This window comes from Thamnophis sirtalis, unplaced genomic scaffold (assembly GCF_051295495.1).
Source record: "Thamnophis sirtalis isolate CommonGarterSnake01/CBP01778 unplaced genomic scaffold, rThaSir2_p1.2 scaffold_7, whole genome shotgun sequence".
Lineage (NCBI taxonomy): Eukaryota > Metazoa > Chordata > Lepidosauria > Squamata > Natricidae > Thamnophis > Thamnophis sirtalis.
In genome coordinates this window covers 51,196,048-51,222,790 of record NW_028261387.1, presented here as the reverse complement: position 1 = coordinate 51,222,790, position 26,743 = coordinate 51,196,048, and the positions used below count along the sequence as shown (strand labels likewise).

The 26,743-nt window shown below is 37.7% G+C and overlaps 1 protein-coding gene across 4 annotated transcripts in view; it reads left to right on the top strand.

The window, feature by feature from the left end:
- The window catches only part of ETNK2 (ethanolamine kinase 2), a 31,997-nt gene that overhangs the window by 1,676 nt on the left and 3,578 nt on the right, over nt 1–26,743 (top strand). Inside the window, exons 2-9 of one of the 4 annotated variants that reach the window (XR_015697317.1) lie at nt 13,362–13,621; nt 15,156–15,293; nt 16,666–16,814; nt 16,971–17,054; nt 19,719–19,912; nt 21,372–21,445; nt 23,732–24,005; nt 25,275–26,236. Coding sequence is in view for 1 of the 4 variants with exons in the window: in XM_014076252.2 (XP_013931727.1) it covers nt 13,362–13,621; nt 15,156–15,293; nt 16,666–16,814; nt 16,971–17,054; nt 19,719–19,912; nt 21,372–21,445; nt 23,732–23,804 (972 nt within the window). In the remaining 3 variants the exon portion in view is untranslated. Of the gene's footprint in view, nt 1–13,361; nt 13,622–15,155; nt 15,294–16,665; nt 16,815–16,970; nt 17,055–19,718; nt 19,913–21,371; nt 21,446–23,731; nt 26,237–26,743 lie in introns of those variants that run through there. The other 3 variants (XR_015697318.1, XR_015697316.1, XM_014076252.2) reach the window with 3 other exon arrangements.

The window sequence follows — 26,743 nt, the reverse complement described above, 5'->3', positions numbered from 1 at the left end:
AATAACTGTGCTGGATAATCTATAATTTAAAAAAAACATTTAATTTACTTGAAGTATCTTCTAAAGAGTAAAAATAGTGTGTAGTCTGATCTTGCTCTGGATGAACTGACAATTTCTATTTTGTATACATGAATGTGTGGTTACCCTTGCCTTGCCAAATGACAATTACTGATCCCACCTTTGAGGGATCAGTAACTGTCCAGTTACCAGCATATTTTGATATTGGTTAATAAGTGAACCTCCACTTTAACAAAGCAGGAAGAATTTATCTCCCTCTTTTCTTGAAACTGCCAGCAAAAAAAAGAGAGAGCATATGTTTGTATTCCCTTGCAAAAAGAGTAACACTGCCTTGGAAAAGACCTTTTCTACTAAGTTGCTTCTAAACCCGGATTCTAGAACTATCCTCACTTTTAAGTAGCTATGGGCAAACTCAGTTTGGAAATCAACTGAGATATTTTTCTCCATTTTGAAGACCCATTTTTTTCCTATATCCATTTCCAAGAATGTGACTGGATTCAAAGCAAGGCTCTTCTCCAGCCCCTTCTGTGAGCTCCCAGATACCTCCTCAACCACCATGAGCTTTTGAAAAGGCCAAACCAACCATTGCCCTACATGGGGGCCTTGTCGGGCAGCGGATATGGATGTTTAGCATATAATGGGTGATTTATTATTTCAGTGTTTTATATTGCCAAGAAAAGTGAGGGATGCTGTAGAGACATGCATACTATAAACAACACCTTCTGACTTGGGTAATATGCACCTTAATTTGTGGTTGGAGAATGATGGGCTTCCACCATAGACAGCAATATATCTGAACCTGCTGAAGCTCAGGTATCTCCTCCGCCTCCTTCACATTTGGTAATAAACAAGTGTAGCTGAAGGTCTCTGGGAAGCTTCTATTTCACTAAATCCCTGGAGTCGGAGCAGATATGTTGCTGTATTCAGAACACCATTGAGGAAGGCAGATGCGGACTCAGACCTTTGGGGAAAGCTCATAAAGTGAAAATAAACCTTGTCCGGGTATCATGCAGAGACTTTTATTGAGTCTATTTTTTTTCTACCAGTTCTAATTCAGTACGAAGAAGGGATGTTTGTTTGCATAGTTTCTTTTACAACAAGAAAGAACGTTGATCATGTTCTTATGAATAAAATAAAATATACTACTCTTGCATTTGCTTAGTTAGGAGGTGGGCAGTGTGAATTGTCTAATCTATCATTTTTTGCTTATCTCTTCAGACTTCAGTGTTCTTCTACAAGGGCTTTGTGTGGACAGTAGGTCATGGGATGGTAAGGTCACATCAAGTGAAGGTCCCATCAGTTCATGGTCTTGTGATATGACCTCACCATTCCAAGACCTACTGACCACCTGAAACCCTTATAAAGAGAAGAACACTCACTGACATCCCCTAAATTCCGCTGAAGATATTACCTAGCCTGGTAATGAAACATTTAGAAACCAACCCTCAAGCTCAGAAGAATGAATGATAAACATGAATTTATCCTAAGATACTGATGATTGACCCACCACCTCTGCTTGAAGTTGGTTCCTAGCTTCCACTATTCTTTCTGTGAAGTAATACTTTATAACGTTACTTTTGAACCTCCTCCTCCTTGTCAGATTGAGATTATGCCCCTGTGTTCTTGATATATGCTTAATATTGAAACTACTACCTTCTAGAAACTTATGCACACATTTAATATATTTAAAAGTTTTAATCATGTCCTCCCATTTCCTTCTGTTCTCCAGACTGTACATCAGGGGTGTCAAACTCTGATGTAATTGGTGCCATCATGTGACATATTGGGACTCCCCCCCTTTTGCTAAACTGGGCATGGGTGTGGCCATTGCATGAGGCATCCGGCCTGCAGGCCACAAGTTTGACAGCCCTGCTGTACATGTTCAGTTCCTGTAATCTCTCCTGATATGTTTTTGTCCCGTAGACCTTGCAACAGGATACGGAGATGAGCAACATTTTTGTTGCTGGGTTTCAGACTTACTCAATTTTATCAATATTTTTTTTAAGTGAGGTCTCCAGAACTGTATTCCAAATGGGGTCTGACTAAACCCTATATAATGGGATTAGGATCCTCCTCTTTCCTGCTGGTGATCCTTCTTGTGATAATCCCAAAATTTTGTTTGTCTTCACAGTTGCCTGGCCACACTGTTTACTCATTTTGCAGTCATCTGCTAAATCCTTTTCTTCTGTTTTTCTGTCTTAACACTGTACCCTCCCAATACTATAGTATTCATTTATATAATTTTCATTTATTCGGTTTTTTTAAAGGAATATTTTGCTAGATAACTAATAGAAAAAGCATTCATCACCACAAAAACTACTGCACATTAAAAAGGAGACAACTATGATCACTGTTACTGACTGGGGAGAAATGATATCCCGATCCCCTGTTTGATGTAATTCTGAAGGGATGCAGGCTTGTTGGTTATGATTGTCTACCCAATTGGCTGGGTGCCCTCAGCAAGCAGGTTCCCAGCAAGCCTGGGGAGTCTGTGGCAGAAGGATCATTACAAATTTATAAATCGTCAAGTATAATCAAATGGAAAAAAGCAGTGGGAAAATAAATAGGAAAGGTCATCTATAAAGAGCTGGGGGACGGGGGACATTAAGCCTATGAGTTGTCTAGGATAGTTTGTTCTTATGCATGCACAGCTTTGGCTTCTGCACCAATCACATTTTTTCTGGCTTAGAGGTTCTCCTTACTGTCATTCAAGCCTTGGTTACTACATGAAGCAGTCCTTCAAGAGCATCCAGAAACTGAGACTAGTGCAAAATGCCGTGCTGTGGGCTGTTATGGGCACTTTTTTAAATGTACAGGTTACACCTATGATCCACAAGATTATGCTTCCAGATTCAATTCAAAGAGCTGGTGGTCATCTACAAAATCCTTTATGGCCTTAGGTAGGATCATTTGTGAGATTGCCTTGCCCCAATTATATCCACCCATCTCATCAGATCCAGCATGAGAAACGTACTACATCCCTATCCATTGAAGAGTCATCTGGCAGGACCAGGAAGAGACCCTTTTCTGTCATGGCACCCAGACAACATCATTCCTCCAGAAATCAGATTGGTCCTGATCAAGGTGGCCTTTTGCAAGTCCCTGAAGACATCACTCTACAACTAGGAAGCCAGAGCTGTTGCTCATATTAACCCATCTCCAGTGTTTTTTGTCTGTAGATCAAATCTTATACCTAAGATTTGTCCTTCTACCCCTTCATTTGCCTTATTTTTGCAGAATTGGAATAAAGAGTTTAGTTTGGGGAATGTGAAATGAGGTGCCTTAAAACAAAGGAGATGAGAAAAAAATTGGAGGTAGGAAGAAGCCCACCCATAATAAACCCTTCATTCTGTCTCTGTGACATGCTGTGATTTGCTATGTGTATGGTTATTGCAATCACTGACAGCATTCACAAATTACTAGCATTGGGAAGAGTAATTTAGTCAAGATATTGAAGGCTTACATAAATTGAAGACTGTAAAGTAACCTTTGATCTCTTTTAGCAGCTCATCTTCCCCATTTTACAGCTGAGCAAACTGGAAGCATTTCTCTCTAGTGCTCACACAAAATAAAGTTCCTGAGCATCCAGATTTCAGAAACTTATCTCTTGCAGTATTTGGGACATTTGCTTCATGCTCATCTAAGCAAAAAGCCATTAGGATTAGCACCTCAAGTTGATGATCCCAGTATGTATGTCTTTATTGTATTATATTTTATTTTAGTTCTGCCATTTTAATGGTATATAGAGTAAGTTCAATAAACAAGAAATATAATAGACTAAATAGTCTGTGTGTGGAACAGACTGTGTGTTCTACAGAACAGAAGGGAAATAACCTGAGAAAATCACAATATATACAGACCTACAAGTAGAAGTAGAACAACTATGGCAAAAGAAAGCAAAAATAGTATCAATAATAGATGCTGTGGATGCAATCCTAAACATCTGAAGCACCATTTGAACACCATTGGCATTGACAAAATCACCGTCAATTGCAAAATGCAGCATTACTTGGAACAGCTTACATTTTGTGATGATTCCTTTAATGCCATTAAACCACAAGGAGCATAGGTGGCTCTGGAATGTTACCTGTACACCAGACAGTTGAATAAGAAAAAAGCACATTGAAAAAATATATGAAGTACAGTGAAGAAGCAGCACTGAAGCTAGTACACCATGAAAGCTTACTGAATACTGGAGAGACCTACACCAACAGAAGAGTAGAAGAGACAGTAAGAAAAAGTACTACCTGAGCAGTACTTTTAAAAAAACTAGCAAGCAAAGCAGATAATAACAAGACCTGGAAAAACACCAGAGAATATTGTCAAGAGGAAGCAAACATAGAAATGTATATTATACATGACACCAATTCTATCATTTTGCATCATTGACCCTCATCTACCTAAAGTTTTCCCTTCATTGATGAATACACTTGATAGGATGCCCTGCTGAACTCAGTAGGGTAAGCTTACTTAGACTTGTATCAAGTCTCATAGCAGAGGAATAAGGAATTTCTCATTTCTAGAAGTTGCTCTACTACATCCTATCACCCCTCACCATTGTTGATGCTAGCTGAGACTGCTGTTAAAAAGTTATTCAACATATGAAAAACTACTGATTCTTTATCATTCATGTTTTAGCAAATGGGATTTTGAAGCTTGATTCAGGGCAAAGAGATGCTACCACTCTTTATGAAACATTGTTTGTTCATGATGCTTTAAACAATTAAGGGATAAGTCCCATCCCAAAAGAACTTACAATAGAAAAACATAGGAGAAAAAACAGGAACACGAGGGAGACAGAGGCAGAGATAAATAAGATTAGTGTAGCTTGCTTTAATTGCATGTGTTTATGTATAATTACAGACCAAGTTATAATAGGACATGGGAAGCAATGTTAAGTGAGCAAAAGGAGTATACAGAACTACTAAGAGAGAAACAAGAGTTTTTACATTGGTGTTCATAAAATGCACCTGTTATTTGGCTTTTTTTTTAAAGTCAGATATTGAGACTGGATTTGAATTTTAGCCATTTATTAAGTCTTTGCTGAAGATTCCATCCAGGGCACTTTTGCCACATTTTTTCTGTTTGTAGGTCTTCATATTTTGTGACTTTTCCAGTTCTTTCTCTTCTGTTCTGTCTCCAAGTTCTATCACATCCACTGCTTAGACTTTTTGTGTTTGTTATTGACAATTGTTACGTCTGTTAAATAACAGGTGCTTGTCTGCTTGAATGTTACTGGTAGGTGCTTGCCTGTTTGTTGGAAATAATTATTTTATAAGGTGCAGAGTATTTAGCAGCAAACAAAATATATGAGGAAGTCACTCACCAATATTAAGTGAGAAACTGAGTGACTTTCAAGAAAGAAATAGATGGCTCTCCTCAGAGCAGAGTCATTGACCATGGTGGAATGAAGAGCAGTGAATGGACCAACTCTTTATGAATTCCTCTCCAGACAAGATAGGAATGGAATCATTAACAAATTCTAAAGTCAGTTGCACCTCACAAGGAGACTGCCAAACAGCAGTTTCCAGCAGGCTCAGACCTCTGAGAGACAAGGGAATATCATTGTAGTCCTAACCACAGTTGAGCACCTTTCTAAAGGATACTAGGTTCACATACTTTTCTAATCACATTTGGAAATCAACTGTTTTTTCAACTATTATGAAGCTTCAGAATGGCACGTTTGATATAGTGAGTGAGTTTCCTTCAGCGTTCAGCAAGAAAAGTTTTAAACATAATTAAGATTTTTTAAAAAAAATCTGGGGAATGGGGAAGGGGGTAAAGCTTTCTTTAAAAGTTTGAGCTTTCTGTGCCAACTCAGAAAGCTCAAACTTCCCAAAGAGCTGCTGATTCAGTTCTACTACGGAGGAATTATTGAGTCTGTCATATGTACCTCTATCATTGTCTGGTTTAGCTCTGCAACCAAACAAGATACACACAGACTTCAATGGATAATTAGAACTGCAGGGGAAAAAAACATTGTTACCAACCTGCCACTGAGGACCTGTATACTGCATGAATAAAAAAGAGGGCTGTGAAAATATCTACAGACCCCTCACATCCTGGACATAAATTGTTTTTTAACTTCTACCCTCAAAACAACGCTATAGGGCTCTGCACACCAGAACAACTAGACACAAGGACAGTTTTTCCCCCCGAATGCCATCACTCTGCTAAACTAATTCCCACAACACTGTCAAATTATTTACTAAGACTGTATTACTATTATTATTCTCATCCTTCCTAGTACCTATCTCTTCCCATCTTATGGCTATAACCATGTTGCTTGTATCTTTTTATATTGTTTTATTGATTCCTAGTATGATTTGATTGCTTATTAGTGTGACCATCACTGAGTGTTATATCATGATTCTTGATTAATATTTTTTTTTCTTTATGTACACTGAGAGCAAATGCACCAAAGACAAATTCCTTGTGTGTTCAATCACACTTGGCCAATAAAGAATTATATTCTATTCTAAACAGCAAAAGGCTGATTAGAACATTGAGTATAAAAAGGTTATAAACAGACTAAGGGACCAGATAGATTTAAATTAAGATTTTGAAATTATAAGAATTCTTCCCTTGGGAAAATGTTGTTTTGAATTCATAGAAAATAGGATGAAACTTCAAAGGTTGGCCACTAGAAGGAACTAGAAGGAACTAAATATTACAATTAAATGAAAGAACATTTAAATTAGGCTTACCAATATAGAATGGAGCAAATTACTTTAACATTGGATTTTATATGTGAACAATGGACCCAGAAATTAATATAAAAAGTATCTGCCATTATAGATAGACTGCGTTTAAAAGATATTATGTCAAAAAAACAAGTTTTACTGGACAAGAGTGAAAGTACCTGAAAGTAGATTTAAAAATGACTGAAATTGATCTGAAAGTGGATGACAAGTTAATGACAAGTTAAAAAATGATATAGAAAAAGATGCTACATTGGATATACAAATGAATCTGGCTTATGTCTTAATAATTAAAAGTGGTATACAAATAACAAACCAAAATAATAATCTGAATAGCTTTCCTATACTGAATTTACAAAAAAAGACTTGTTAAAGAACTTTGTGAGAAGGGACAATGAAAAATAAATAAAAAGAAATCAAGTTCTGAAATATTCTTTGAAAGGATTAAAGATTAAAGTAAAAGGAAGGAATATAAAGTTGGTTTATTTGGGCAAGGTTAAAAGAGATATGTTTTCTTTGATAATCCCTAATGGACTTTTGCTGACCAAGTCTGAACAATGAGATTTTTATATTTTGTTTATGATAAGATATGAGATATGGGAAGGAGAAATCATTTGGCACTGTTTCTTGGAAGTTCAGCAAAATTGATTCTTCCTAACTTTACCAGACCCTTCTCGTCTTTCAGATACTGTTCATTTTTTACTCATTATGAAGTATGTGTATGTAGGTTTTCTAGAAATAGATATCATGGGTTTTGTGGGAGGGGTGTGTGAAATGACCTGTAGCATGGATTTATTTCCTGTTTTACCCTTGTCGCATGGTTATGCACCTGAACTACTGTTTAACGGAAGCTCCTTGGGCTGGATGTTGAGATTCTACTAAAAAGCCATGTGGGTTATACATCACCTAAGATCTACTTATCTGTAGCATAAAAAAAATCTGAGGCTGTAACACTGCCATGGTTAAAGTGGCACTCTGAAACACAAGAACATGGAAATATTAGTGGTTTGCTGAAAATTAGACTACCAAACTTTTAGTTCAGCATTCATTATTATGCAATAGCCAAACTCACAAATGCAGGTAGAATGGCAATAACCTTCTTCTCTTGTTGTTTTCTAGCAGCTGTTTTTAAGATATGCTGCTGGTGAATGGGAGATGAAAAACAATCACCAACCTTACTAGCTGCAGATTGTTCAGTCCTCCAAAAATTGGTATAATTTCCCTCTTTAAAAAAATATCAAGGGATAAAGGTCAGGGTGAACTACATCAGATGGTAGCAAATTTCAGTTGGTGTTGTGTAGAAAAGCATTTCTTTTTAATTGGCCCTGAATCTCCTCAATTCTCCATAGTGAGGGGAGGAGTATTCAGGATGGATTGACCTTTTCCTCTCTTGATTGGACTGAGTCAAATAAGCTCTTTTAGCGAAGCCTTAGTCACCAGGCTCCACCCAGTTATCGACTCAGTCCATCAACGGACGTTGCCATTTTTGAAAGAAAGAATACTTTGCAAAAGCTTGTAAAAATGTATTCACATTTTTTATACTGGGCAAAAGTGTGTACACTTCCACCATAGGGTGGGTGAGCAGACCCCATCTCTTAAACATTGCCAAACATTGGGACCTAGGAAGTGTTCCTTTTTCCATAGCAGCCCCTCCCCTGTGGAATGCCCCTTCCCCATGAGAACAAGCAGGCCCCGCCTCTTAGCCATCTGGAAATACGTAAGTGCCAACTCTTCCCCCAAGTATTGGGTAAAGTGAGGTTAGAGTCAGTCTGATATTGTCAGATGCATCAGGAAAGGATGAGTTAGGTGCCAGGTTTAGAGTTTATTTTTGGCTTTTGTTTTTATGAGCCACTTTGAGTTGTGTATCTTAATATAGACCACCATATAAGTCTTATCAATCAATCAATCTCTTTTATCTGCTTTCATCCCTGTTTAAAAGCCCCAAATGCTACTATTGTGTCTGGGACTGTAGCCCAGCAGTTCTCAACTAGGGTCCATATGGTCCCCTGGGGGCCCTAGGATATTTTAAGGAGGCTTACAGGTGGAAAAATTATACCAGGCCATGGCATGCGTGGCACGACAAAACCGCGAAGCCCTTATCCGTGGAGACATAAGTGCGTCGCTAAAGCCGCGACGTCATCATCGCGCGTCATCACCGCGGCAACAGAAGGGCGCTTTAAAACGGTGCTGCGGCAGAAAGCAGATTTCCATTAAGGTAAGGGTTAGGATTAGGTTTAGGGGTTTGTTTTAGGGTTTGTTTTAGGGTTAGGGTTAGGGTTAGGGTTAGGTTTAGGGTTAGGATTAGGGTTAGGTTTAGGGTCAGGTTTAGGGTTAGGTTTAGGGTTAGGTTTAGGGTACTGAGTGCTTGGGAATGCGCGGATTTGCCCTCCGCGATTATGTCATCGCGGTAGGGTCACGTTTTTCCTTAGCGCTTTGAACGGTGCGAATTAGTCTTCGCGCTTATGTCTCCGCGGATAAGGGCTTCGCGGATTTGTGGTGGAACCCATGGCATGAACTGAGGGAGCCATAGGAAAGTGTTTTATACATACCCTCTTACTGATATAAGAACATGTACCAGTTAGTGATCTATGTTCATATCCAGTCATGGGACCTGGGCAGGAGGGAACCATGGTAAAAAAGCAAGGTCTGATAACCACTTAATTATTTGCGTTGCCTCTTTTTGCCTTTTCTCTTATTCTGCCCCGAGCCAGGTAGATTGTTGTAAAGTTTACTAATCAACTCTTACATTTCCAATTCCTAATGAGGCAAGGGTGGAATTTACCATTTTTAAAGCAACCACATGCTGAGCTGACATTTCTGAGAGAAGGAGCTTGCCCCATGGTTCTAAAATCTTTTCAATCTCAGCTCCCAGGAATAAACAAATGCATTTTGTGTGCTAAGTTGTATCTGTCAGGGTTCCAAGTAACTCCCTCAACGAAAGAAGACTCTGAAGCTTGAAATTCCCCAAGAGTTCCATTTTATTAGAGATGTCATATGTAAAAGATGACTTCCAGGCCTGATAGTATCACGTAGCAATCATGATAATATGGACTTAACATTTGTCCATATTGTAGCTCCCATTCACCCAGTTTGGACAGAACCTTTTGGATATCTTCCCAGTTTCTTTTTGTGAGCAGTTTGGTATCAAGATCAAACTAAGCCAACTGACTATTTATCCCTAGCACTACTGGATCCAGCCTAGTTTGATCATTCCTTCAATCTGAGAACACTCCATTTACCCTTATTCTCTGGGCCCATTGATTCTCAACATTGTTTACTTTAAGATACAATATATGGTTTCAATTCCCAGAATTCCCCAGCCAGCATATCTTAAAGTTGCCAAGCTTGAGAAACAGAAAGTCTGGTCTGGACCAATCCTGTGGACTCAGAAATACATGGAAGTCTAGCAGCTTGTTTTATAAACAAGAGAAAAGGGAGAAATCCATCTGTTCAGGCAATCAGCCAAATTAGGGACAGTTGTTTTTTTTAAGCCCTCTGCTTGTGAGAAGCAGTCCAAGCAGCACAGCAAGCATCCTCAATGGAGACATCTCCATTGATCTGGGACCCAGGGCCACTCTGCTTGCTTTATGGCTATACTCAAAGTTTGAACATAAAATGCATTGAATCTGCATTTTTGTATTGCTGTACAATACAAAAGAATTCTCCTTATCCTAATTCAGAAGTGCATTTATAAATTAGAGAAGGCATGATAAATTTTCATTAAGAGTGACTACAGGTCTGAATTGAGTGTTTTTTAATCATGTTTCTCAGTGCAGAACGATTGCCAAGGTGCTTTTAATTAAAAATAAAGCAAGTGCCATGACTGCTTATATTCCTTTCTAACTTTGCCATTGTATATTCTGCTTTCTACATAAATTAGAAATTTGGAGAAATAGAATCCAAATTAAGTATGTTTGTGGAACATGAGTTTGGGAGACATTTCTTAATGAAAGATAATCAACACAGAACATTTTTGTTTGTCACTGCTAAGAAATGCATTTATACTGTTGATATTGCTACATCTATTACAAAGATGTGTACATATTCTTCCCTTTGCGATCTTCCCCTAAAATAATGATTTCTTCCTGTCAAGCAGCTTTGTGCATTCTGTATATTATATCTGGTTGAGCAGAAAGACTACAGATCTTGACATCCAGATAGATAATTGTGTGATTTGCAATAATTCAGCAAGGATTTCTCATTCACAATTATGTTTAATAGCAAAATAATTCTTGAGAGCCAAATTGTATTGCTGATATTTTTTAAAAAATAAAAGGATCATAAGAAAGTGGATTTAGGAAGGATTGCAAATTTTCGAGCTTAGAATTTTTAAATTCTAATATGCAATGGTATGTTCTTGTACAAATTAATAAAAATAAAACTATGCATGTTGCAATTCCAAATGTTCTGTTTTCTGTCCAATTTCATGATGCAAGTATTCAAAAGTGTGCTGAAAAGAATTCTTCATTGTGAATGATTTTCACAATAATAATGCAGTTTGAATAGAATTCAAGCTGCTGGGATATTCCATTCTGCACCATGGTGGAAGTGAGCAAGGAAAATAATGACATGTTTCATGGCTGTTTCGAAAATCCCTTTCCAGCCCATGAAGTTAACTCTACTAAAATGCATGCAGCCTTTGTACATTCTAAAGCATGCTGGATGACACATCATTCTGAGTTTGGTTTTTATTTTAATTTAGAGTGCCATGCAGTTCAGATATTGTAATTAGACTTGCATCATCTGTGACATTATCAAAAGACAAGAATTAATGACAGTAATGTTAATCCATCCTTTCATTCAGCTTGTATCATAGCACCATTAAACCAACTGGTTTCGGTATACCATATTTTCCTTTTTCCTTCCCTTATCTTCTGCTATATTGATTTTCATGCAAATATAAAATATAGATGCTTATTTTCAATAGAATATGCTGCACATTTCTTTTTTATCCAAGTTTCAGCTTACAAGAGCTAAGTCCCAGGTTAAATTTCCAAGTCCAATTTATTTATTGCATATGGAGCTCAGATTTTCTCCAATGAGCTGTAGGTTGCATTCATATTCTCCTACCTCCTTTCATTTACCCTTGAAACAATCTTGTGAAATTCATTAAGCTAAGGCAGCAAGTAGTGAAGTGTGTGTTCACGTGAAGTGTTAATACCACTTTATAATGCCTTGGTAAGGCCACACTTGGAATACTGCATTCAGTTTTGGTCACCACGAAGTAGAAAAGATGTGGAGACTCTAGAAAGAGTGCAGAGAAGAGCAACAAAGATGATTAGGGGACTGGAGACTAAAACATATGAGGAACGATTGCAGGAACTGGGTATGTCTAGTTTAATAGAAGGGCTAGGGGAGACATGATAGTGGTGTTCCAATATCTCAGGGGTTGCCACAAAGAAGAGGGAGTCAAACTATTTTCCAAGGCACCTGAGGGTAGAACAAGAAGCAATGGGTGGAAACTAATCAAAGAGAGAAGCAACTTAGAACTGAGGAGAAATTTCCTGATAGTTAGAACAATTAATCAGTGGAACAGCTTGCCTCCAGAAGTTATGAATGCCCCAACACTGGAAGTCTTTAAGAAGATGTTGGATAGCCATTTGTCTGGAACGGTATAGGGTTTCCTGCCTAGGCAGGGGGGTTGGACTAGAAGACCTCCAAGGTCCCTTCCAACTCTGCTATTGTATTGTATAAGTAACAGCTGGCTCAAGGATGCCCAGTGAATTGTCTATAATTGATTATGAATAGTCATTTTAACCTTAATATAAGTATTTTAAACCAGGAATGGGAAATCCGTAATTCTCCAAGTGCTGTTCAACTACAGCTGCTTAGGAGCCCAACCTAGCTCAGTGTACTACAGTCCCCCTACCTAATTATATTAAGCTGCCTTCCCATAGTATAACCTCAAAAGATAAACACATGAACACCTTCACTATATGTTCCCAAAGTGTGCATTTGCATGATCTCCACTTTTGATCATCTCCCTAAGTCTGCTCCTATCCTTACCAAAAGGGATGGGCATCCAATACATTTGGAGGCTGTAGAGGTTAGGCCAGACATATGCAGTAAATGTCCTTCAGTTATTGTTCTCAACTCTTGTTAACCTACACTAGCTTAGCAATTGAAGGGACTTGGTGGAATGCACTGTGCAAGAGCATTGCCTACAGCTATGAAGAATGAAACTAACAAAGTGGCAACCTAGCTGCCAGGAAGGTTGGCATCCATCAAGGGGGGAGGGGGGAGGAACATTTATATTCAAGGGTGGAAGGTCCAAGACATTATACCAATAACAACTTTTTTAGTTATTACAACTGAAAGCTCACAATATTTTTCCTTTCCCCAAAATGTATTCTTTTACAAAAAAAAAAAAAAACAAGCTGAAACCAGGACCCTGTTTCTTACTCTTTGGCTTGGTTCATAAAGTATATAACATAAAACCAAGGTTTTCTTTAAAAAAATCCCTGGTTTGTTGAATAACCCATAATGACCCATTCATATATAATGCAAAAACAAAATTTTGGCTTCTCACATCATATACATTTAAACAAAACTCTCAAGCCTCAGATGGCTGAATGTTATACTGTTATACTTTAACAGCAACTGTGATTGTTCAGCCTGCTTTTCTCTTTGTCCCTGTCTAAGCTCTTCACTGAAGGCATCACCAACAAGCTAATGGCTTGTTTCACAGATGAGAATATGAGAGATGCAGTCCTAGTGCGGGTCTATGGCAGGAAAACAGAGCTTATTGTGGACCGAGCCAATGAGCTGAGAAATTTCCAAGTCCTCCAGGACAACGGCTGTGCCCCCAATCTCTTCTGCACTTTTGAGAATGGATATTGCTATGAATTCATGTCAGGGAAAGCTCTGGGACCAGAACATATCCGGGAGCCAAGTATGTTCAGGTATGTGTACTTCCTTGCTCAAATTTATAAATAAAACTGATGGTGATTATTAATTGGAAAGGGCTTGTGCTCCCTACTTTTAGTTTGGCCCCATAGTGCTATTGTGGTGATATACTCAATCCCCAATTAAAAAAGTCTTAGAGATAATACAGAAAAGAAGAGATGCTCATAGCTTTTGTGTAACAATGTTTCATTGTCAGCCTTTTTTGCCTCCATGGCAGGATACAACCCCACCAAAGTCCCCTTTCTCCCCTCTGTCCTCATCCCAGACGTTTTCTGCTGTAAAAAAATGGAATAAATAAAAAGGGCTGTAGCTGATGCATATTTTGAGATGCTTAAACTTCATTTCCATTTAATGGGAAACACAATTGGGAAATTATTTAAATCATTTATTGATCTTCAAATTAGTTGCACAGGGGACCACAGAGAGTATTTCTTTTGCATATTTTTTTCCTAAAGCGATTTTTCCTTAGATAGGTTGAACTATCCCAAGGGAGATTAATTTCCTTCGATAGGTCCATTATCCCAAGGGAGACTAATATAGGTTGGAGATTATGGATGTCATTTATATCAGATCTTTGTGGATTAGATTAGATTAGACTAGATTAAGGAAAGATGTTTTAAAAGTAAGGAAAAGAGAAAGCTACTTTCCCAAAATAATACTATGTGAGAATCCCAATACCTCATAATTTAGATCAATTACTGTGGTACTGTAGTTAGCACAATCATTAGCACTGATGATGTTTACCTAGTCTAGGTAATGAAATATCAGCAAGAAAACAAATAAGCTCAGAGAGCACTAAGGACCCCTCCTTTCAATCCTGAGCCACAATATTCTCCTATATTGGTATGTAATTAGAAAATAATTAGCATTTTAAAAAAGTATTTTGTATAATGTTCTCTTGGATCAGAGATCCTTTATGCTAAATTTGGGAAATGTTCTGGTAATGGATGCAGGGTATCCATCTATCCAGAGTATTAAATAAGACATGTTGTCATGCTAGATTTATCGGAACTGGGATAAAGAAAGTAGAGTACAATATTTGCTGATTTTTGTGGGCTCATTTCAGTTGTTGGAAAATGAACTAGAGATATATTTGTGTTTCTTTTTTATATGAAAAATTAGGGAACCTTTTGAAGACCAACTGCTTAAATAAACAAATTACAGTAGTACTGATGATGTTACCTAGTTTGGTAATGAAACATTGGCAAGAAAACAACCAAGCTCAGAATCCCCAAATTATCTTTTGTATGCAGTTCTAATCCATTTGTTGTGGTTTGAATTTGTACAACTCAAAGTAACATACAGGATGTTACTTCCTCCTGTTTTCCCTACAATAGCCCGTTGTCTTGGAGTAAGAGGAACTGGCCTAAAGTCAGCCAGCCAGCCAGCTTCCAGGGATAAGGGACAACTAAAGCTCCCAATCTCCCACGTCTTGTCCAGCACCTTAGCTTCTACACGAAACTGGCTCCCTCTTTAGCTTCATTAAAAGCAGTGTATTGCTCTTAAACTATTTGATCTTTGTGGTTTTAGGCTAGTAGCCCAGGAGATGGCCAAAATGCACAAGATTCACACCAATGGGAATCTTGCCAAGCCTTGTCTTTGGCACAGATTGTTCAAGTACCTTAATATTGTGAAAACGGAGTTTGCTAAAAAGGCATCAAATTCCAGGTAAATATTTTTTTAAAAAAAAATGTATATTGGGTAAATACAACAGTTAACAGTTTTGGTTATGGCATTGTAATTATTTTAAGCATATAGTGCAAAATGCTGGGACAAGGAATGAAACAGGAAAGATAATTAATTTGTTCTCATTTAAAACAACTCCCCCCCTCCCAATGATAAAAGTTATGGCTGGATCCTAGACAAGGTTTTTGAACAAAATTGGAAGGGTATACATGAATTTGTTGAATGAATTTGTTTGATGATGTTCATCCATCATGTTCAAAGAGGACCTTGACATCTAACGGGTTGTGGACTGTCCACAATGTGTCCGCAGATGGCTGTTAAGTCTTATACAGCACAAAATGTTCTGCCGCATGTCGGGCAGACATGTGTGGGCACCATTGTTGCAGCATTTGCTGAGGATACCTATACATGATTTATCAGATTTGACTGTCTTCCATAACCTGATGCCCTCCAGATGTGTTATAGTCCAACATACATAGAAAGCCAGGAGACAGAACAGCTGGGTTTTAATAGTGAATAATGTAGAAATATCAGACCGCAAAGAGTACAGGTCAGTGTCTTTTATGTTGCAGGAAAATTGACTATTACAAATTTTACATGCTTTAGAGTAAAAAGTTATATAGTGTAGAATTTCCTCTAGAATCATATTGTGCAATAAATAACAACAGCACACATTCTGAAATAGATATATTTTTCTCTCTGAAGAAAACACCTATTCACCTTCTGTGCATTTAAAGCACATAGGGGACAATCCACAATATGATACATCTTTTTGCAAAGTTCTTGCAGCAAACTGTATTCAGGCACATTTATTTCAGATATCCCAAGGGTTTCACATCTGTGTATAAGTGATACTGATTTCTAGAAGGATGCTTGTAGTTCTCCTGTCCAGTTTCACTTCTACTTAGTCACTTGCACAGATAGGATGAAAGGGCAAGAAGTCTGAGCACGGTATAGTAAGGATTGTGCTTGCTTTGCCATTCACTAAATGCCTTCAAAAGAAAGTAGGCCTAATTCATCCATGAAGATTTGTTGTAAAACAATTGCCATATTGGTATAAATAATTTTTAACTATGGGTGAATACTAGGATCAGAAGTGGTTTAAGAGAAACTAGGAGCAGAATTATTAGTGGTGAATAATTTTAATTGAGGAAAATTTACTGTTTTAAATATTTATTTGGTAAATTCATATACATTTGATAGAGAATTAATTACTATTTCCTAATTGGAGCCAGCAGCTAGAAAAAGTGTGAGCCTTGTCTCACAAATCTTACTTTAAAAAAAAACTCTAGCAATAAGAAAGGTTTTACTGTCTATCAGAGGGCATGGCATCACTTTGGTCTTCCTTCTCAAGCTTCCTTCAGGAAATGCAGATTCCTAGCCTAGAGGTATTAGAAGAAGAGATTCATTGGATGAAGGAACATCTCTCCCAGCTTCAGTCTCCAATCGTCTTCTGCCACAATGACCTTTTGAGCAAGAACATCATCTACAACAAAGCCGAAGGTTTGTTAGGCATAATACCTGCAAACCAAGCATTGGTAATTTTAGTCCATCATTCAAGATAAAAATGACAGTTGTACATGATTTTTCTTTTTCTTTTAGAGGAAACCCCTCTATAAAAAAACTCACTTGCAATGATTTCTGGCTTTACTTTTTCAGGTCATGTCCGGTTCATAGATTATGAATATACTGGCTACAACTATCAAGCATACGACATTGGGAATCATTTTAATGAATTTGCAGGTGAGTGGATATCCTCCCCCCCACACCGCCGCCCGAATTTCCCGCATTTGTAGAAATGCAGGAAACGCATTGTTATATCTAAAATTGAAATACATTACATATCAGTTTTCTCCAATAGTAACAGCAGCAACTCATTACTCGCTGCTCTTTAACCTGCTGCCGAGTATCTGCAGATCACTCACTGCTGACTTATTGGGCTCCAAGATGTGAGAGTTGTTTCTGGGCTACTAGTTCCCTTGTTGCTTGCCAACAGATTCAAAGAATGGAAGGCAAAGCTGGAATAATGCTAATTCTTACATTTTGGAAAGATTGCTTTAAATTACAAACTGCTGAGAAACAAGAATATCCATAGTAATAAATGACTTAGAAAGTCTATTGGAATTGGGCAGCCAATACATTTAAATAAATAAATAAATAAATAAATAAATAAATAAATAAATAAATAAATAAATAAATAAATAAATAAATAAATAAATAAATAAATAAATAAATAAATAAAGTAGTATCTTAAACAGCCATTTTATGTCACCGTAAGATGATTTCCCAATGGGGACATGGTGGCTCAGTGGCTAAGATGCTGAGCTTGTCGATCAGAAAGGTCGGCAGTTCAGCTGTTTGAATCCCTAGTGCCGCATAAGGTGGTGAGCTCCCATTACTTGTCCCAGCTTCTGCCAACCTAGCAGTTCCAAAGCAGGTAAAAAATGCAAGTAGAAAAATAGGAACCACCTTTGGTGGGAAGGTAACAGCATTCCGTGCGCCTTTGGTGTTTGGTCATGCCGGCCACATGACCATGTCTTTAGGCAGCACTGGCTCTTTGGCTTTGAAATGGAGATGAGCACCGCCCCCTAGAGTCAGGAACGACTAGCACCTTTACCTAAGATGATTTCCCTATCCTGATCCCCCCTTCTGTCTCTTCAGCAATTCTGATTTTAAGGATGGATTTTAGAAACCAACTTCTTTTCAAGAAACTACCTGTAATTATCCAGTCTGTATTAATTTCTGATGAATGGTTTTTTTTTAAATACAGGAAATCACTGTATTAGGTTTGCTACCAGCTCAACATGTACAGTAACTTATCTATTCTGTAAGGATCATGAAATCTAAGCTGGGTCAAACTGGAAGATTTCAGAAGGAAAATGCAAAAGTTGTTAGAAAAGGTTGATGCAGTAGAACTTCTTCAGAACAAGTTCTTGGTTGCATGGCTATTTGCTTCTGCTACACTATGCACTAGAACAGAACTGACATGATTTCAAAAGAGAAGCAGATTTGTTCCATGTGATAGATAATCTACGGTATATTGAGGAAACAGGACTTCCCTTGATTTTGCTGAATGACTTTTAACAAACCTTCTAGGATATGTAGAAGCTGGGGGCACTATTTGCACTGATTCCAGCAGTATTTGATTAAATGTTTCCAGAACATGATGTTGAATATTGCTCAGCTTCACAGCTCCCCTCGGGACCTTATCTTGTCCTTTAAAAAACACAAATATCTGCATAATGCCAGCGGAGAAGGTAATTCAAAGCTGTATCTTATAATTAAGCTTTGGTTGGACAATTCAAAATTGTCCTTTCAAGGGAGATGTCTCAAACCTGTACATGAAACTAGTGAGAAACTGGATGTGGGCCAAAAGAAGCCTCAAACCAGTCAAATCTTCTTCAGGTGTTGCTTTTGACACCATATACTGAGGTACTGGCACTTTGCTGCCAATCCCTGTTCCCTGTGGAGATGATTTTGAAAAGGGTTTGGAAAATTCTGGTGGTGTAAGAGTGTAACAGATGGATTATTGTCTTGTGGATATTTTAGAAGCTATTTATTACCAGGCTTAGAACAGCTATTCCCAATGCTTACTAAGTTCAGTTCAAGGTTGCTCTTTTAAGATCTATAAATGGTTTGGGCCAGAATAATTCAAAGTCTGCTTCCTCCCTTGTGAGACCACTTATAATCTATAACATTCGTCAAGAGTCCTGAAAGAGAGGCTAGGCTGGCGGATGTGGTATACAGGATGTTTTCCACAGCACTGTAATGTTTGGAGCATTATTCCAAGAGTAATCAGGATGGGTCCATCCTTATTTACTTTTATAGTCCAATAAAGAAGTATTGTTTGGTTAGACCTTTGATGTCCTCTGCTTGATGTGAAGCCCAACAAAAGGAAGAAAAGCAATGGGAAGAAAGGACTGAACTGTGGTTACATTGACTCAAAGCTTTTCCTAGTTTGGGTCTTTTATTCATTCCTTGAATAAACACCCATATTCATTCTTTGTAGCAAGCTGCAATATGAAACAACAGCTTATCCATTAGACTTCTTCTCTCAGCTTTTAATTATTCACATTCTCAGCCTCGTCTCCTCTTAAATCTCTCTCTCCTTGGTTCCACCAGTCAAATTCCTTCGGTTTGTTGAAATAACGACAGAAACAGTAAGAGAAGTACTTCCTTCTACAAACTTATTTTTCTTTCTTCTGTGGTAATCTTATCGCCTGCAATTTCTTATCAATATGCAACAATAGTACAGTAATGCATTGGGTATACAAATCTTAAAATCAATCCAAACTTCCCAAGTGTCTGGCTAAATTTAAGCCCATGTATTTACTGGATTCGGTTTAACCCACTTCCATCCAGTCTGACATCGACTGCACCAAGTCCTCTTGCCTTCTCTGCTCCCAGGGCTCAATGAAGTCAATTACAGCTTATATCCATGCAAGGAAGTCCAGTTGCAATGGCTGAGGTACTACCTGCAATCTTACAAGAAACTAAGTCCAGAGGACCAGGGAGAAGGAAATAAAAGCAGAGGAGAGAGTGGAGCAGTGTCTGAAGAAGAACTGGAGAGTCTCTACATGCAAGTGAACCAGTTTGCTTTGGTGAGTGTTTGCAAAATGATCAAAGGGTGGATAAAATAAGAGAGACTATTGCATGCTCTGAAAACAGGCTACCCAAGTCGCATTAATCCAATGGCCATTTTTATATTTATAGTAATTTATTAATTAAAAAGAAGGCCATGGCACCATTCTAATTGTTTGTTTTCTAATCTCTCTTCATTCCTTCATCTATTAGCTATTCCTATCTATAGATCAACCTGATGTCCTCTAGATGTTTTGGACAACAGCTGTCATATTCCACAGCCAATGATTATTGGCAATTGAAATTCATTTATTTGGAAAGGCACTCAGTTAGAAGAGGGAGTTCTATAACTCCCTGTAGCCTAATCCCAAGCCAACAAATTTGTTTGCCCAAGAGTGGAAACTAGTACTGTAAAAGTCAGCTTCTACTTGTATCGAGCTGTGTATGGTTCTTATTCCTGCAGTCCTAGGGGGCAATCTAATTTGAATGTTTGCAACTGTTACATACTGACAGCCAGTATGATAGGTTCCACCAAGGTCCTCCAATCTGGCGGGAAAATACTGAAAGGTGATTGGCCGAGCCATTTGGCAGCTCCCTATAAAAGGGCTAGCTGTCAAACGGAGCGGTGCTTGATTGTACATAGTTATTCCAATAAAGAGCTGTTGTTTGTCACTAAAGCCTGACTCTGCCTCATCCATTCACCCGACCTAACACTGGTGACGAGGATGGAATTGGAAGGCAACGAGGCACAAAAAGAGCTGACATAATCTAGTACATGACCATGTAGCTTCAACAAGTCATTATTCCCTGTTTAATTTAGATCCGTGTAAGATTTTGAAGAACATCAAAGCCACATAGCTATAAATTTAGGTGGACCCAGTTCAGATATTTTTGTGCATTCTGTGACCCGACAATTGCGCAATAGACATATGCACGCTGACAAAATAGCGCCAATTAAAATGCGACGTCAAAATCGCGATGACAAATTTGCGACGACAAAAGCACGATGACAAGCACAATAAAATCGAAAAATTGTTAGGGTTAGGGTTTTGTCGTGATTTTGTCATCATGCATTTGTCGTTGTGCTATTGTCAAAAATCAATTAGCGATTTTGACGGTGCTCATTTGTCCATTGCGGTTTTGTCGGTGCGCATTTGTCCGTCGTGGTTTTGGTGGTGAACCTGTTCATTCTGCTGTTGTTTTTAGCTTGTTCCACTATCACGGTTCTATGTATTCCCAAATTTCCCAAATACTTACTACTGTTTTGCCTTTCTGTGCTGGGTTTTTTTCCTTTCTTACTCCCTCCCACCCTCCCTTCCAACCTGTAAGTAACTGTCTCTGCAGGTAACAAATGCAATGAGAACTCTTTGGGTGTGTCCAAGTGCATACTTTCTTTCACATAGAGTTAAGCTGTTACATGTTAACATGTCCACTCACACTTCTCAAAGGGATCTTTCTGATATTGTTGTCTTTTCTAAGGCTTCCCATTTTCTGTGGGCTTGCTGGGGCCTGATCCAAGCCCAATTCTCTACAATAGACTTTGATTTTGCCAGGTGAGTCATTTCTACTTGCACTGACAGGATACAAACAAGATGCTAGTGGTCTGCTTCTTTGTCTGCCGGGCATGGGGGAGGGGAGATGCCAATGACAATCAGTCTGCTATGTTGGTTCAGAGTCCTGATCATCAGCATAAAATGATATGGATACAGTCTTATATGACTGTAACCATATCATTTTACGCTGATGATCAGGACTCTGAACCAATAGAGCAGACTGAGAGCACTTCTGTGAGATTTACTTATATAAAAGTAATGTGAAAACCTTGAAATGCTTTTAAGTCTTGATTAGCCTGTTTACCTTATCCCTCTAGCAACAGAAGTGGGAGCTTCCGTGTTTTCAGCTTGGTTAGAGTTTAATAAGCTCTCATTCTAGAAACACATTTAGAGTTAATGACCTGTCAGGTCCTATGCCATCCAAAAATTTGTCTTTTTTCATGAGTTTTAAGGCAATGATTGAAATGTTTTGAAGCTTAATGACTTTTTGATTTTCAAAGGTGGACTAGAGAAACTTATACTATATTGTGGTAAGACACCTAAAGTCTCAATGCATTATAAGAAAAAGTGAACTAACAAATAACTTTTTGGAAATATTGGTGAAGTATCAGTTTTAATACAAGTTCCTGATTCTTCCCTTGATGTTCCCTTCCCTTGATGTTATTCACCCTTCTGCCCCAGATATCTCCTAAATATGAGCTTCATATTATAATCCTTACTATAGTTGATTAAATATAGATAAAATGAAGAGAAAGATAAAACAAAACCAAATGTATAAATGAATAACCTGCTTTGCTTTCTTTCCCATGGTCCTCAGTTGCCTTGTGATCTTGCTCATTTTAAATTTCCTGCAATTTTTGCAAGTTTACATATACATTCCCAATCACCAATATTTGTCATCATTTCCAAATAACCTTGCATGGGATTGGTATTTTATGTACTTTCTCAGTCAAGACAATTACTCCTAGGTAAAAGTGAGCGTAGGATGTGGCCTTTGTCTTTTTTCTTATTACTGTAGTTAGTTGATAATGCACTTAAACCCACCATGAAATCAAAAGTGGGGTCAAAATATTTGAGGTAAGCATTCAAAGAATGTCTATGGAGATTCTCAATCACCCAGGCCATGATTGTTCCCAAGATGTTTTTCAAAAGGCAACTGGACTGTCTTGCTTTTTTCCTTGAAAACATTTCTCATCCAAGAAGCTTCTTGGATGAGAAGTGAAACATTTTAAAGTAAAAAAAACAAGAGAGTTCAGTTGCCCTTTGAAAAGCACAGTTGGGACAACATTTGAAGACATTCACTTTTGATGAAAAGTCTAGACTTCAAAGAAAAGGTCAAAAACTGAGATAAATTCATATTAATACTTTAAGGGCATACCAATACACTGGCTGTGCTGCTCCAGTTTCATATTTGAGCAGCATAGTTGATGGTTTTTATTATATGTATTAATTAGAAAATACTTCCTAGAATTTATTAGGCACTTGGTTATCTGAGAATTGGGGCATTTGTGATTATTCTAGAAAACTTTTAATGCAAGAGAAATGCTTCATGTAATGAGAAATGTAGATTTTATGATAAATTTGATAATCAAGAAGGGAAATTAAATGACACATGGATTTAGACTAATTTTGACCAAAATTCCAGATTAGGTTGTCAGATGCATTAGCAACAAGTTGGGCATGGAAAGGAGTCATTTGTATATAACCTGCCTTACTCTATTTTTAATTGTTCCTATAATTTTATACTTTTGGCTGAGAGTAACTAGATGAGTCAGGCTCTCAAAGGTGTTTTTTCAAAAGGCAACCGGAGTTGTTTTTCCATGAAAACATTTCACTTCTCATCCAAGAAGCTTCTGAATTCCAGAGATATTTAAATGGTTCAAGGTCACCTAAAATTGCCATATCTTAGTCCAAATCTCATCCCTGATTTCAAGTCCTAGCTTAATATTTTCATTTTGACACATTATTATTGTTGATGATATTTTTACAACTGCATGTAAAATCATTGCATGATGAGCATCATATGTGAATTATCAAAATAAGCATGTTTATAAAAAAATGTAAGAATGCATATAAATGCATAAGTATCATTGTAAGAATTCAGTGCTTAAGTGCTGTAAGATTCATGTGAGAAAACGGACACTGAATAGAAAGGACATCTGCATATTTTGGGGCATAATTTTCCATTCATAGAAACCAAAGAGCACCACATACTACAAAATTAATGTGTACAAAATGTTCCTAATATTATACATAACAAATGTTTATCTTTGTATTGCTGTGTAGGTACGCAGACATAAGATTTAAGCAGTACTTTAAAACAAAACCTGTGGTGACTTCCCTTCAAATGTCCAAGTGAGGTTGCAGTCCAAAGAGTCTTCTGGTTCTCAAGATTCCACTCTTATTTTCTCTGGTGCAGAGCACCTGCCACCCTCTCCTCCTGCAGTGCTGAGTGGTCAGACATCGTGAAACAGAGCTGGGAAAGAAAAGCACACCTTCCACAAAGCCCAAAAATTCAACAAAGCCCCTGAACTTGGCTGCCGCATGTTGGTTTCCGAAGGTGATGTTATGACATGGCTGCTGGCAAGAATTTCTGGGGCATAAGCAGGAAAGATTCAAGAGTTTAATATGTGGGTGGCCAATAGGGGAGAAGGTTTGCTTAGAGATTTATATAGCCTTGAAGGTTATTGCTGGATGACACTTTTGTTCCTTGGCCAGAAGAAAGAAAACTAGCAAGAGTTTTGTTTTTGTTTTTCAAGAACATGAGATTGTGGTCTTTTGGTTTGTGAGAATGGAGGAGAAACAATTGCTTCTCTTTACAACACTGAAAGAATCAATTCTGAAATGTGCTTCACTCCCTACATTTATGGGTGGAGAGAAAATCCATGACTTAAAAGATTAAGACCCTGAAGGTGGAATAAATATTCCCACACACATCAGTTTTAAAATATGGAACATTTAGGCTCAGGGAAAGTCCCAGCTCTTAAAGAGCTATTACAACTTTGGTCAAGCTTTGAGCTAATGGCCTCCCTGAACTATTAACTGGCAACAGAGAGCTCTATACTGAAAATTGTATTACTCGTTGTGGGCAATTTCAACACCTATATTCTGAAAGTCAAACAATGTAGGCAACCTCAGATTATGTGTGCATATCATTCACAGTGCCACTTTGAAGAGAGCAGATGTTACTATCTAAAAACCTAATGTGATGAAAGCACAAAAGACAGAGTACTTTTTGTAAAGCATAGATGTACCAAATTTATGCAATACTCTATTATTGTAATGGCCATATGTGAAAGAGGTTTACCCATCCTCTCCCCACCACAAAATTGCATCCTGTTTCAAATACTACAAAGATGATTGCATTTCCATTAATGTGTTAATTAGCCCAGAGAGTCTTCTGCAATATTACATTGTGCCGTTCAGTATTTTGAGAAGGTGAATTCCATTAAACTAAACATTTTAATAACACAAATATCTAAGTAGGAAAGTGTAATTCATGTTGATGTAGCAGAGAAAAAAAGAAAGCACGCCACTAAAACCTGTTAACAAGGTTTTTACCCAAGTTTACTACCCGATTACCAATTTAGTGCAGGTTTTTGCCACCTGGACACATCCAGCAGATTCAGATAGTAACTCTGGAATGTGAAGACTTGTTTTATCTAAAGATGGCTAAGTTGAAGCTATTTTGGTCATACAGCAAAGAGGAAAAACCTTATGACTGCATTGGTATAAACTATGACATAGACAGTCTGGTCTCCTTCAGCCAATCCTGTTATTTCCCAACTTTACCTTGTATATTAATACATTTTATATCCTTTATATCCAGATTGTGGAACAGGAAACTAGAACCAACCTAAATATGTTTTATGAGTTGCAAAGAGCTCATACTGTTATGGTGCTTTATCTTCAAGAAGATCATTTGAGTTCCTTTGGTTAAAGGGCCATGTTTATACATAACTCATGGGTTCTCCAGTCAGAAGCAGGTTGGCATTTCTGCATTACCCTATGACTGGATAAAACTGAAGTGTGAAGGCATAATGTGAATGAAACTGTTGGTATCAGTCCTTGGGTCTCTATCTGAGGCACTGTAATCAATATAAAACATGTCATTTTATACTTCGAATTTTCTTTTATCTACATTTTCTATCAGATGGGTTCTTATTTTATTCAGCAAGCAATTACTAGAATTAAAAACAGATGACCTCTCAGTTCCTAAGATGGCTCTTCAGCTTAGTTATGAACTTAAATGATCAAATGTTCACTGAATTTGTACTTTGGAGCAAAGATGGAAACAATAAGCCTCCTGCAGGCTTGTAATTGCAATGCTATTATAATTAATTTCCTAGAATATGATTTCCTGTAGTTTCCTCATAGTAGGATAGCTGTTGCAGAATTGCTGTCAAGAGGGGGCATTTAGTATCCTTAGGAAAGGGGACAGTAAAGCCAGTATTTGCCAGATGCTTTGTGTTTACTCCCACAAGCTGCAGCCCATGTTCCTGGTGGTGACATATTATGGAATTGTAGTCCAAAATATCCAGTCAACAGAAGACTGCCTTATTCCTGTCTTAGACATTTAGGTGGTTGGATAGTATTTACTTCCTTTCCCCTTTGTAGAAATGCTTTGCTTTTTTAAAATTTATTTTAGCCTTTGAACAGTTGGATAAAAACAGTTGTATCTTTACATTCTCTGCATTCCAGACATTAACCCTGATTCATTATGTATCTCTCTACATTTTCAGCCTTGCTGTATTGCCTTCCCACCCCCCAAAAAAACATTCCATTCAATCACTATCTTGGTCTTCCCCACTTTCTCAACCCTTTCACCCTTCATGTTTATTGTGTGTGTATGTGTGTGAGAGAGTTGATCCTTTATTCATTCTCTGAAGATGTGATGCCATTTTCACATTTTTTTTGCAATATCTATTTACTTTTCTGTGCAATCCACATTCAATGAGCATCCTCTCATTCTACACTCTATCGGTGTTTGACTTCATATATATTAAGCACACCATTCCTGGTGCATTCAACTCACTTTTATATTTTTCTTGACATACCCAATTATCACATCTGTGTGACAAATTGAGCAGGATACAACCAACTTCTCTCACTTCTTTTGACAAGTATCCATTCTTCACAACAGACCATACTCACTATCTTTTCATTGTATTTGTACACCTTAACATTTCTTTTTCCAGTTTTGCATCTGTAGTGAAGAGCCTAGTAAGACCAGTTCACCTACCTGTGGTGTTTTAACTGTGTAACTGCAACATATAACTTGCAATCATTCACTCCATT